The sequence below is a fragment of the Gobio gobio genome (genome assembly GCF_949357685.1).
Source record: "Gobio gobio genome assembly, chromosome: 21".
In the NCBI taxonomy this organism is placed as follows: domain Eukaryota; kingdom Metazoa; phylum Chordata; class Actinopteri; order Cypriniformes; family Gobionidae; genus Gobio; species Gobio gobio.
This window is the reverse complement of record NC_137117.1, coordinates 24,575,223-24,589,551: the sequence shown is the minus strand read 5'-3', so window position 1 is coordinate 24,589,551 and position 14,329 is coordinate 24,575,223. Positions and strand designations below refer to the sequence as shown.

Genomic DNA, 14,329 nt, shown 5'->3' with positions numbered 1-14,329 from the left:
TACTTATTTGAAAGGTAAATTCACTTGTCCCAAAACAAAACAACAAAGCTTCAGTATATATTATTATAAAATGAGACAAGGCAGCAGGATGTAAAGCATGCAGTATGCAATAATAATTAAATTCACTACTTTAAATGTTTGGGATCAGAAGAATTTTTTAAAATAAATTAAATCATACTTTTATTCAGCATTAAAGGGATAGTTCACCCAAAAAAAGCTCACCCTAAAGTTTTTTTTTATTCTACTGAAAACAAAAGATATTATGAAGAATGTCGGTACCCAAAAGGTGGTGGGCTCTATTGACTTAGTATTTTTATTTACTACTAACAGAATTAGTAGTATTAGTATTTTTCTTAGTATAGTATTTTTTCCCCTCCATACTATGGAAGTCAAAGGGGCCCATCAACTGTTTGGTTACCAATATTCTTCAAAACATCTTTTGTGTTCAGCAGAAGAAAGAAATTCATACAGGTTTGGAACAACTTGATGGTGAGTAAACAATGACTACGTTTACATGGACAGCAGTAATCTAATTATTGACCTTACTCTGAATAAGACAATATTCTGATTAAAGTGTTTACAAGAGTTGCTTTTAGAATATTCCGTTCATGTTCCCGTTTTACATGTTATAGAACATAGATCGATTAATGGTACGTCATTACGTCCCCATGCCACGCTACGCTGTCCGACGTCCAATTATAGCGCGACTTTTGTGGGTCTGTTAAAAATATAGGTTAAAATCAATAGGCTCAGGCAATCCGCTGTAACTTTACATGCGGTTGTCGCTGTTGGACAGTGTTCCTTTATAAAAAAAGAGTGATTTTTATTACTTTTTAATGCAATTATATATATATATATATATATACACACACACGTTGTTTTATTTTTGTAATATAATTTTTCTTTCAGTTTTTTTTTTTTGAAGAGACACTGCCCATCTTGCCTCCTTCTTGACAGCCTACATTTCGAATAATAGCTTTGATTAATGAGGAAAATTAAGGTTTCAAAATCGTGATTGTTTGGATTGTTTTTTCAGGCATTCACTGAATGGCCATATGAATCGCGAGCCTAGAGGTTCCCGACCGCTGTTGTAAGCAGACAATTATGAATCTGGGATTACAGATACAAGCTTACTCTATTTTACTTTTACAATGAGCAGAATTATTACAACACAAAGAAAAAAATATAGAGGAGCGTCAGAATCGGTCAGAATGAGCAGTCAAGCAAGACACGCACCATAGCAACACGTCATGGCAACGACATTTCAGACTGACAGATAACGTTATGTAAAAGATAAACGGGACATTTGAGTGCTTTGTTACCGTTTTGTACGCGCTGTTATATTAATTATAATTCAAATTCTGTTTTATTGGTCACAATATTATTGATGAGAGGGGCACTTTTGATCAATTTTTAAAAAGGGCCGGGGCTCGAACCCCCAAAGCCCTCCTCTCTGCACTTGACGGGTATGTGTGTGTTTGTGTGTGTGTGTGTCCTGTCACAAAATGCGGTGAAAACTCCTACACGGCATTAATAGTTAGATTAAGGTGTGTACATGTCTACAATGCACTACGATAATACGACTAAAATAGGCATACTCCACATGTCTTAATTCGAATTCGATAATGGCTTTAACCGGATTAAGTTATTTAGAAATAGCTGTTTACATGGTAGTTTCTTAATCAGATTAATATCGGAGTATTGTTGTCAATGTAAACGTACTGAATGGCAGAATTCTTTTATGGGTGAACTATCCCTTTAGATTGATCAAAAGTGACAGCAAATACATTTTTTTATTGTTACCAAAGAGTTCTATATCAAATAAATGCTTTCTCTTCAAAGAATCTTGAAAAAATGTTTCACGGTTTCCACAAAAATATTAAGCGGCACAACTGTTTTCAACATTGATAACAACAAGAAATGTTTCTTGAGCACCAAATCAGCATATTGGAATGATTTCTGAAGGATCATGTGACACTGAAGACTGGAGTAATGATGCTGAAAATTCAGCTTTGCATCACAGGAATAAATGATATTTTTTTAAATATATTTTCAAACCTCTAAACCATGGGTGGGGAACGTTGATCCTGGAGGGCCAGTGTCCTGCAGAGTTCAGCTCCAACCCTAATCAAACACACCTGAAGCTAATCAAGGTCTTCAGGATTACTAAAGTTACAGGCAGGTGAGTGTTTTATTCAGGGTTGGAGCTAAACTCTGCAAGAGAGTGGCCCTCCAGGATCAATGTTCCCCACCCCTGCTTTAAACTGTAGTGTACATTAAAAAAAAACAGCTGACCTTTCAACAGTGCTTAGGTCGGTCTCCTTATTGAGGTGCTTGTAGGCAAATCCAAGGACCCTGAAACCCTGGCTTGCATACTCCCGGAGAGTGGGTGAAAAATGAGAAGGCACTGTCACAAGGAGAGCACAAAGACAGAACAAAACTGAGCACAAAAATAAATAGGTAGCGTTTCATATACTCCAGCTTGCTCTTCTCAAGGTGATAAGAATCAGCACAAGTTTTAAGAGTCAGCCCCTTACCACTTTCTCTAAGGCAGAGGCTGGCCACCATTTCAGGTGCTCCTTTAAGGAATGCGACAGGAGAAGCTCCACCAGGGCCAACGGTCACCACGCTCATCCTTTGCAGAGAAGAGGAAAATGGGAATCTCCGCACAATTGCTACTGGCTGACTGACAGACTGAAAAACATATAAGAGGATAGGCAAATTAGCATTAAAACATTATACTTATCCAATCTCTGGCATGGTGAAAATCTTTGCTTTATCTTAAAGAGACAGAACAAAATTCTGTCATCATGTACTCATCCACATGTCATTCCGAATATGTATGGCTTTCTTTCTTCTGTGAAACAAAATATATTTTAAAAGAACACTGGGGTCCAAACAACACTGAACCCCATTGACTTTCACAATATGGACAAAAAACAGTTGAAACTCTTTCACAAAATATATTCTTTCGTGCTCCACAAAAAGAAAGTCATCCATGTTTGGATTGACATGAGGGTGAGTACACGATTGAACCGTCCTTTTCATTCATAATCAAGCCCCAAAAGTTCATTTGATGTCAAAAGTGAATTGTTGTAACTGTTTTTAGTCTGTTTGTGTTGTAATATTTTGTGATGAAACTGATGTATTGCAGCCCATTTTGGCCAGGACACTCCTGCGAAAGAGATTCTTTATCTCAGAGTCTTTTTTGGTTAAATAAATAAATAAATAAATAAAAATGTCCTTCAGTTGTCACAATGACTGTTCTGTAGGTGTATCAACTTACATTTCCTTCTGACTCAGGTGCAGGAGGTCTCATCACTGCTAGTACTCTTTGTCTCCCAAAATCGGAATCATGTCCCATCTCATTCTCTGGCTCAGTCAGTTCCTGTCATTTTACATGCAAGATGACATCAAAGTTGCCATAAAACTGATTAAACAAAACACAGATTCATACATGTCATATGTAAAATGCATAAAGAAATGAGATTAAAATTACTGAAATCAGATCTCCATCATGTCGTTCCAAACCTGTATGACACACAGATCACAAAAGAAGATATTCTGAAGAATGTTGGTGCCAAACTGTTTTGGTGCCCATTGAGTTTCATTGTATGAACAAGAAGAAAAAAAGGAGACATTTTTCAGAATATCTTCTTTTGTGTTCCACAGAACAAACTAGGTTATTTGTAGTTTGGATCGACATGAGGGCGAGTAAATGCGACAGAATTTTCATTTCTGGGTAAACTATCTCTTTAAGAAAATGAAGCACTGTGAGAAACCAGCCATTACCCATCCAGTGGATTCAATCATTTTGAGCTCTAGAGGGTCTCCAAGTGCTTGACCCCCCAGCAAAGCTAAAGAATGGCAGGAGGCAAGTGCAGAGAGCATCATTCCAGGAGGGAGAAAGAGAGGGTCAGGGACCAGCTCGCCAAATACCGCTCCACTCGCTTCCATGACGCCCCACACATCCAGACCTTCCTCTGTCAGAGTGCCAGTCTGAAAAGAACACAGTGAAACTGCCAGTTTTTGTTAAATTCACAATAGCTATGTTTCTATTTAAAGTTGCGAATTTAACTTGTGCACAACTGGAATATCACATAAAACGTTTGTGAAAAAAGCAGTGTTTCCATCGCAAGTGTTCAAGAGAAAAAAAAATCACTTCCTGGGAAACTGGGGCAAAATATCTGTTATAAAAATGGAAGTTGCTGCAATCGGGGAAGCCATTGTGGCTCTTTTTTCCTCCATCATAAATGACTGTTCAGACGAAACGCAATAAACACTGTCATGTTATCTTGCGTTTGGATGCTAGTGTTTGGGAATCATGTGAGATGTTTCTGGGAGGTTATAACCAAATTATTCTGATGATTTCAGAATGATCGAACCAACATTTGATGTTGTGCAATGAAATTGGTAGGCTGGTTAGTCCAGTTATCCAATCACATCCTCTGTTGAGGGAAAGTCACCTGAGGTTAAATTGTCGCATCAAGGGATTTATTGGGTAAACGTGTTTCCATCACTATTTATGAGCATGTCGTCTTATCGGATAAAAAAATGTAACAACCTCATTGAGTGCACATGTTTTTTATGCACAATTCTAGGCGTTTCCACCCAGTGTTTTTTTTTTTTAATGCGATATCCCAAAATGTGCATAAAAATCATCCACCTCTTTTACTACAGTAACAACTTTAAAATGCCATATAAACACTGTAAGATCAATGAGAACACCTTTATATACAAGGGCCTTAAACATCTTAGAAAATGACTAACACAAAAAAATTGTATACAGTGTGACAGGATGTTAGACTGCAGCACATATCTCTTTTACTTCAGACAGGATCTTGATGTTTAGCAAGGCAGCAGGAGAGATCTTATCAGTCATAGCTAACCCTCTATTGCATAATGCTGCCACTAATAAACCCATTTTCTTTGCTTTGAAAGCACATGATGCATGTAAGATGGCAACAAAATTAAATGCTAAATAATGAAGGGATAACTTAGAATAAACCAGTAAAAAAAACGTTCTTTTGGTCTCACTACATCTCGGGGGGACATTTAAAAAATTAAAAACATTTTGGGTGGGAAGAGGGTGGGTCTTCAGAAAAGCATTTTCAATTTCTAATTAATTGATTTAATTGACTGATATTTCACCCACCAAAAATACGAATTAACTACATTATGCACTGTGAAATGGATATGGATGGACTACAGATTTTTTTTAGATATATAAAAATATTTAAAACATACTTTATTATTGAATAATTGTATTGTTATTTCACCCACCAAAATATGAATCATATTTCCTAGAGAGTAAAATTCAGTTTAGAGAAGTAGAAAAGTTTTAGATTCGTTTAAAATTATTTGTATGCTATGGGGAAACAACATGAAATGGATATGGATGGAGTTACTGTAGAAAATAGTATTTATAAATATAATTAATTTATAATAATAATAGTCATTAAACTGATCTATGCTAGCTAGATTATGTGTAAAAGGAACACTCCTACAGTCAACAGATCTGACATGGGGAGTTAAGGAAACAGGTTCTCTATTGGTCTAACCCAGGGAACTGACGATGTAATCATTACACAAACAGAACACCTTCACTGAGCAATGAAACTGTTTATTTTAACAGCCTGAAGCTCAGGCTTTAAAGGCCAAATATAAGATTAAGCAAAATGCTTGAAACTACAATGGCATGAATACATCTGAGTTGAACTATCCATCTACAAGGTGTGAGTCATCACTCATCAGGACACCATTTAAGGAAACCATTGAGATCCTTCCAAAACAGAAAGCATTGCGTGAAACCTTGATCTCTTACCTTATCAAAACAGAAAAGGGATATCTTGCCGCAGATATTAATGCGAGGTGGGCTAATGCAGAACACCCCATGACGCTTCAGGCGATTCTGGGCATAGATAGCGGCTGTAGTTATAGCAGCAGGAAGAGCAGGTGGAACTATTATAGTCACAATATCCAGAGACCGGATGAGTAGTTCGTTCCAGGGCGTCTGATGACAAAAGAAGTGGATATCTGAAGTATAATTATTTGTAAATAAAATGTAATTTAGGAGGAAATAATTTAAAACCAAATAGAGTGCAACAGTACCCATCCCCTTTTTCAGCGGCAATGGTTCTGGAAGTATTTTTTCATTCATTTTTCCCATAGGGATTTTCAAAAAGTCTTTGTTAAAGAGTTAAATGCCATGAACTAAGCCTATCAGCTACGAGGTGAATCACAACACTACAAACTTTGAATTGAAGCAAAAAAGTTTTTGAAAATCGGACAAAAAGTACATGACTGTGTACTTAACGGCTTTACTGAGGGAAATAACTACAATTCCATGAAGCACTGCGAACAGCATAATTTAATTAAAAAATGATGGTGAAATTTAAAATGAAAATTTTGATTGTATATATAAATACAAACATTTAAGTATTTTGAGAGTGTAGAGAGAGAGAGAGACATTCGCAGTGCTTCATGGGAGTAAGCAGAGCTAAAGAGCTATTTTGGCACATGTTGCTTTTTTCGACTCTGATTGGTGTAATTGTCTGTACACCATCAAGGGTAATTTAGTTTTTCACCAGGAATTCCGCTGTTTAACATGATAATTTTCAAAATTGACGGCTTCAACAGAAGCAAATACCATTGATTAACAACTTTGTAAGCTCACAAAGTAGAGCTGTCTTCGGCCCGCATGATATTTTGTGGCCCCCTACTTGACATCAAAGTTTAGTGTTAGTGCGGCCCGCACGTTGTTCTGAAAAGCACCTTTTTGCTGAGTTGTTGCGTGTGCCGTGCTTGCTGCCTCACTTCGTGTGTGTGTGTGTGTGTGTGTGTGTGTGTGTGTGTGTGTGAGAGAGAGAGTTAGCTCGGCCCTCCCTCGTGCAGTATTGGTTGACACCGCGTGACTGACAGGAACAGAATTTGAGGCTGATCCGGTCTGATCAGACAGTTGAAACCAATGTGGTCTAACAGCGCTCAGATGGCCAATAAAAACAAAGTAGGCGGGGTTCGTGCACAATCTTCACACACACACAGACACAGACGAGCGCATCAATCTATCACTTCATGCCGTTGCGGAGAGACTATATTCTTTCCGGTGAAATCAAAAAACAAAATGCACACACACAAATGCACACAAAATGCAACATGTCCATGCTCTTAATATACAATCATTGATGAACATCTTTGATTTTAATGAAGAAGAAAAAAAACTATATGAGAGCGGATTAGAACTCGGAACCTTTGAGACGGTTTACTAAAATTCTACCACTAAACCACCTGGGAACTCAAATATTTGTAGCAAATCTATGTATTTAATCACTCATGTGAAGAATCTCGGGACTAATAATATATTTGACGCAAATTAATGCAAATATTGTTTGCAAATAGTCCCAAATACATTATTTCCCAGCTAGAATTAGACCTAGAATTCCGTTCACTGTTCTGTTTGACCTGGGTACAGCCTTGCTTTGAATTAGTCTATTATTTTAAATAAAATCATTCATTATTACATAATGATTTAATTTCTATAGGCTATATTAAAAAAAAAAAAAATAGAGTAGGCAAGAGAAGCCTTCATGAAGAACCATTCATGTTCCAGGGCTCGACATTAAGCATGTTCACGTGCTTGTCCTTCGGACAAGTAAATCTGTCATCCACTTGTCCGAGTAAAAAATGTGCTTGTCCGGATTTTTTTTTGTGTGTGTGTGCGTGTGTGTGTGTGTGTGTTGTAAATAAAATTGATTCTGAAGCAATATTCTCACCAGTGTTCAATCAGCTTTGACATATGCATATTTGTGATATTTTTCCAACCTTCTACCCGTGAAAGTGGACTGGAACGGCAGCCAAACCCGTGACTTCCCACCCGTGAACTCGTACTAGATCGATGTACTCCCAGTTACGAGTTTTGACGTCACATAGCCCGCGAAGCAACAATGGCAGCCCCCTACGGTTGCAGTGTTTATGAAACAAATATACAAATAACGTAAAATGAAAGGTATAACAGCTTTTCTTGCTGTCTGTGCTGTTTTTCTCCTCCGTTTCCCTCAAATAAGCAAGGAGTAAGCACCTTTGGCGATAGAAATGATTGTAAATGAGCATACACCCCGTACGGTCCGACATGCTTTGTTTACATCAAACTACCACACAATTCCTTGCGCTCAGGCAGTTTGCCGTGACTTTGCCTGGAACACTACAAAGTCGTGAGTCGTGGTTTGAAGTTGTAATTTACGGGCTCAAAAACCTGCCTGGAACGCAGCATAACACGTTGTTGCTGTGACACGCGTTCTGCTGTGATCTTTTGGAACTATTTTCGCTGCTGAAATAGAACAAAAACACTCAATATTGCATCTAAAATGTAAGTGACTTAATGTTAATAATTGTTTATGGAGCTGTCATATGAAATCAGTGTCATTTTCAGTCGTGATGTTATTCAGGAAAACAGCACTCTTGGTAATGTGACGTTGCAACTGTATCATGTTATAAATATAAATAAACTCCACATTTCTACATTTTTACGGCAGTGTGTTAATAGGGTTTCTCTGTGTGAGCGGTGCACATTTGTTTCGATTCCTCCTCGAGAGGCTGCGCGAGCGTCAACAGTGCAACGTTAGTTACCGTCAGTTCATTATACATTATTATCATTCACTGTCAATCGGCACTTACAGTAATGAATGCAGAATCATTTTTGCATTTGGGTGATTCCCTAGTTATTTTTGTTAATGACGTTTTATCAGGCTACTTGTCCGTCGGGCAAGTAAAATTCTCTTTCACTTGCCCCTTCAAAAAATCCACTTGTCCCGGACAAGCGTTAATGTCGAGCCCTGTGTTCAGAAGGAAAGTTCAAATCCAGAGGAACAGTTCATGTTCAGAAGAAACATTCATGTTGAAGAACTGTTAATAATAAAGATTGGGAAGATTGGATCAGTTGTGCTCCTTTTTTTGTGGAATACTTGATGCGGCCCAGCCTGACCCAGAGTCTACCTCCACCGGCCCCCAGGTAAATTGAGTTTGAGACCCCTGCTTTAAAGGTTTAGAAGTTATCGTTCAAAAAAAATTCTCTCTTGGAGAAAATGAATGGAGTTTTTACGTCCGACTGTTGCCCTCTATTACTGTAGTGCAAAAAATCTTGACTAACAGAGGGGAAAAAACTAAAAGGATTAAAAAGAAAGAAGATATGGCCCCTCTAATGTAAATATGAAATACTTACATTGCCCCTTGATAGTATCACAAGGCTATAAATAGTGCCGACCAACGCTGAAACACAGATATTCACATCGATAAAGGCCCATATTCTACATTATGAGACTAACACATAAACAAACTAATCATATCACATACATAAGAAGCTACCAAGTAAAACAACTTACCCAGAAGTCCTAGGAAAAATAGGAACCTCATAGCGTCCTTGTAGAAGCGAAAGTCTAACGGTTGAGGGTAGAGGATAGAACTAATAAGGTCTCCTTTGGCAGTAAAAAACCCTGATGACAGAAACGAAAGTGGTATTCATGAGAAAACAACAAAAGAAAGTAAAATGTAAAGTCATTTTATGGCTTCTCTGCCTTGTAGCTAAGATCAAGTGTATTGTAGACTGTAGAGTATTTAATATAAATCAATCAGACATTTTTCTGTGCATACAGGCAGTCATGATTTACATGTACTACGGTTCAAAGATTTAGGGTATAATAAGCTGATTTGGTGTACAAGAAACATTTATTTTTATTATCAAAGTTGAAAACAGTTGTGCTCAGGATTCTTTGATGAACAGAAAGTTCAAAAGAGCAGCATTTATTTGAAATGGCAAAAACACTGATAATGTTGCAAAAGAAAAGTGACTTTTGAGCAATTTAATGTGTCCTTGCTGAATAAAAGTTTGTATTTCTTTACATATAAAAAACATTTGAACGGTGGTGTATAATAGAAAAAATATTCTTTATAAATCACCTGTGCGTGTTACAACAGCGATGGCCCCATTCCCAGCAGGACCGCCTCCTTTAGCCTGGATGAGCTGTGTGCCACAAAACAAAGTGTGTCTGCGTTCAGACTCTGGACAGTATGTGGCCCCAGAAACAGACAATGGCGTCTTCATCACTGGTATGCTCTCACCTGTCAGTGGGTAAAGTGGCAGTAGTGAGAACAGAAGAACGGAAAAGCCTCTAAATGCATTCAGATTTCGTGAAATACAATTTCAGAGACCGTTGTATTCTCTCACCAGTCAGCATGCTTTCGTTCACCATGCACTCCCCAGCCAGCAGGGCGGCATCGCAGGGCAGGAGCAAACCCTCAGCTGGAACCAAAACACAGTCACCTGGAACCAGCTCCTCAGAGTTTACACACTCTTCCTCTGGAAAAACACACAAACATGTTTTCACAAAGAACAAACCACTTTGCTGGCTGCTTATTTTTGGCGTTTGGTAAGCGATATCACCTCCGTTATCCCTGCGCACAGTAATGTTCACTACCAAACGGGCCATGCGGCGGAGAGTGGTGCTTTGCTGCAGAGACATAAAATGACATTATTATTAACAACTTAGTTATTATATGAATTCAAAACAAAACAAAAGAGCTTAAAGGAGTACAAATAATGTTTGCATACCTTACGAATCTGATAAAGGGACACAGCGATTGAAATTAAGGAAATTATGAAGATACAAGCAGCATAATAATAGTATCTGTCTGACATCCACAGGATGATGCTGAACACCTGAAATATGTAGAACGGATTGAGCACCTGAAAAAAAAATAGAGAGAGCCGATCAATACATGATTCTTTCACAAAGTATTTAATATTAGGGCTGCACGATTTGGGGAAAATATCTAATTGCGATTATTCTGGTTAAAATTGCGATTGTGATTTAAAATGCGATTATTATTATTTATTTATTTTTACTAATGAAAAGTGTGTATATAACATTTTGTGTTTATATATTAATGTGACTAATAATAATAATTACGATTATTATTTTTGCTAAATAAAAATAAGAAATATTACTATTATAATAACATTAATTATTTAAAAATTAAAATCGAGCATTTAAGAATAAATATAACGGTATACTAATAATAATAATAATATTTATATTATACAGAAAACTAAAAATTATGGGTTAACTGTTAGTATCCTATGACTAAAAATCATTAGAAATTTTTCTTCACGAAGCTCTTCACTGACGCGCTGGGCATTTATTTATTTAATTAAAATCGCTTTCATAATCGCACATAAGCCAAATCGCGATTCGATTTCGATTAATCGTGCAGCCCTATTTAATATACAAATCCAGGGTATGGCACAATTTAATCATTACATAGTGTCTGAAATAGCAAAAGAATAAAAAAAGTAGGGAAGGAAAGAGTCTACCTCCTCAAAGAGAAGATGCAAGTAAGACTTCACAGGTACATCAATGATATTGGCCCCAAAAATTTGTTTTCTGTAAGACAAAGTAAAAAAAATTACTGTGATTGTATGTGGCATGAATTATATTCACATGACATATAGTAACTGAAAGGGTACAGACCTTGTGCTTTGGTCTGCTCGACTCAGTCCTTGCTGTCGGCCATGTAGGTCAGCGCAGGTCCAGCCTTCATTGAGGATACTAGAGACAGATGATCATTTACAACCACACAGGTTCAACACCTGCGTGAAGTTGGCACTAGGGCTGCAACTAACGATTATTTTAATAATCGATTAATCTGTCAATTTTTTTTCTTAAATTAATCGGATAATAAAAAAGCATTAATTTCTTTATTCAAAAACAGAACTGACAGTGCAAATTCACAGTGCAAAAATTCTTCAGAAAGTGCACAGGTTGCTACAATAAATCTATAAATCTTTTTTATATATATATATATATATATATATATATATATATATATATATATATATATATATATATATATATATATATATATATATATATATATATATATATATATATATATATATATATATATATATATATATATATATATATATATATATAAATATATAAAGAAAAATACTAATCAGAAAACTTAACAGGATGTAAGAACTTGATCTCTACACTACACTCAGATGCACACACTCACAAACAAAATGTAATGGGTTTAGCTAAATTGTAATGCATTAAGAATTTCTCTAAAATGTCCAAACCCATGATATACTCCTGGAGAAAACATCTACTGTATTAACCTATTAATATGAATGATATTAAAGTTTAAACATGCAATACAGACACAGATTTTACTGCTGTGACATATAAAAAAATATTATGTAACAATTAAATAAAACTACTCCTCCTAAAGAAGAACACAATGTCTTATTTTCAATGAATGATATGCAGTCTTTATAACAACTTGCATACAACATTCCTTATAGATTGAATATGGATTAAATAATGAATGTATAATAAATATAATGAATCCTTATTAAAACTAAAGAGGTGATTTTCTCCGTCTTTTGTTGTTTGATTAATATTAAGAGCACAAATGGAAGCAGGTTAATGGACTGCTGTCACTTTAAGACCGAATGCTGACCGAAAATGACAATAGATATTAGTCATAGTTTTTGTCATTCAAAGCTGGTTTTGATTTTCGTCTCGTTTTTGCCTGTGAAAAATGTTGTCGATTAAAATATTGACAAATTATTAGTCAACGAAATTAACATAGCAACAGATTGAAAAATGAATGGGCCAATAAAGGCAAGTGAATAAAAACGTGTCTTTAGTCTTGCAAACTATACCACCCCTGCTTTACTACTGTTATTAACAAGCTAACGCTAACTTGTCATGCTTGTCAAGCTGGATAACGAGTAAACAAGCACCAGAAGAGCTACTGGAGGGACGTCACGCTCCTCACTTCAAAACGGAAAAAAAGTGGGATTTTGTAGTGACTTAACGTTACCCTGCTGTTGAACTCCCTTCCTCCTCATCAAGGACTCTAAGATGTTTTCGTTTTAGGTGCTGAATCACCGCGTCCTATGCCATGTCGCATCGCTTTAGCTGCAATTAACACACTTTTTCGATTTATTAATGCCGCTTTTCGACTGGTAGGGCTCGGTTCGGTTTGCTTTTCCACTGCGTGGTACGACCGTAGACCGTAAAAACGACGGGTACAGCACGGCTCACCCGCTTCCACTCTGCTTTGCGCTCAACCGTGCTTTTTTTATACTCAAACATCTCCGCGTTTTATTAAGGGGCATAATAGTCGCGCGACACAACGAATCGATAATGAAATTCGTTGCCAACTTTTTTAATTATCGAATGTTATCGATTTTATCGATTTGTTGTTGCAGCCCTAGTTGACAGCCCATAAAACGAAATAATCTCCAAAACTATGCCATTCGTCTGTGCCACGTTTGTGCTGATTTGTGCGGCAAAAACAAACGTTTGTGCTGGTTTGGTGTTTGAGATATTAAACATAATTTTTTTGGTTGTGTGACGTCACTCTCCACCCCACGTCGTTCAAATCGCTCCAAACCGGTGCCATTCGTTTGTGCTCGATATGTGCTGTTAAAACAAACACTGTATCTATTTTCCTTTCGCATATATAACAAATATAATTCGGGAGCTGTGAGGTCACTCTCCACCCCACTTGGTCTAAATCGCACAAAACCAGCGTCGTTGGTTTGTGCTCGATTTGTGCCGTTAAAATGAACACCGTATCTATTTCCTCTCTTTAGTTATAAGAAATATATTTCGGGAGCTGTGACGTCACTCTCCACCCCATGCAGTGCAAATTGCTCCAAACCGGTGCCATTTGTGTGTGCTTGATTTATGCCGGTTTGTGCCGTTAAAACAAACATTGTAAACTATGACTAAACGTTTGTTTTTGTTTCACAAACGAATGGCATAGATTTGGAGATTATTTCGTTTTATGGGGTGCCAACTTCACGCAGGTAATTTACCTCAGCTTTATAACCATATAACCATGTAGAGGCTTCAGAGGAGCCTAGACAGTACCTTGCTTTGCAAAAGGCTCCTTTCCTGGCAACCCATATGTAGCGCATGCCCTCAAACACATAGTATCTAAGCAGTGTTTTCTAGATGAAAGAAAAACATATGATCAAGCAGATGGACCTGGAATGTAGATAACACCCTCTATTTTGACTGGCCTTACGTTACCTTTTCACTGTGTAGTTGCACAGTGTCTCTACATTCATTCTCATCCGCCTCTCCTACTGCAAACTCCAAACTGGAAGAGATCAATTCAACATAAGAGTTAAATGGCTTCATAAACAAACATTGTAAAGTAGTTTTTAATATGTAATTCATATAATAATTAAATAAATAAATAAATAAATAAACAAATAAATAAATACAGTAAAAAACTGTATTATTTAAATTAT

General features: G+C 36.7%; 1 protein-coding gene across 2 annotated transcripts in view; it reads right to left on the bottom strand.

Annotated features, from left to right (window-relative positions):
• The window catches only part of atp13a2 (ATPase cation transporting 13A2), a 28,819-nt gene that overhangs the window by 9,116 nt on the left and 5,374 nt on the right, over window positions 1-14,329 (bottom strand). For both annotated transcript variants that reach the window (XM_079803375.1, XM_079803376.1), the window contains exons 5-19: window positions 14,106-14,175; window positions 13,944-14,023; window positions 11,523-11,600; window positions 11,366-11,435; window positions 10,604-10,738; window positions 10,436-10,502; window positions 10,220-10,351; window positions 9,952-10,113; window positions 9,378-9,488; window positions 9,218-9,264; window positions 5,825-6,013; window positions 3,793-3,999; window positions 3,287-3,388; window positions 2,538-2,694; window positions 2,296-2,407 (exon numbers count right to left, since the gene is read on the bottom strand). In XM_079803375.1, coding sequence (XP_079659501.1) covers window positions 2,296-2,407; window positions 2,538-2,694; window positions 3,287-3,388; window positions 3,793-3,999; window positions 5,825-6,013; window positions 9,218-9,264; window positions 9,378-9,488; window positions 9,952-10,113; window positions 10,220-10,351; window positions 10,436-10,502; window positions 10,604-10,738; window positions 11,366-11,435; window positions 11,523-11,600; window positions 13,944-14,023; window positions 14,106-14,175 — 1,719 coding nt within the window. The remainder of the gene's footprint in view (window positions 1-2,295; window positions 2,408-2,537; window positions 2,695-3,286; window positions 3,389-3,792; window positions 4,000-5,824; window positions 6,014-9,217; window positions 9,265-9,377; window positions 9,489-9,951; window positions 10,114-10,219; window positions 10,352-10,435; window positions 10,503-10,603; window positions 10,739-11,365; window positions 11,436-11,522; window positions 11,601-13,943; window positions 14,024-14,105; window positions 14,176-14,329) is intronic.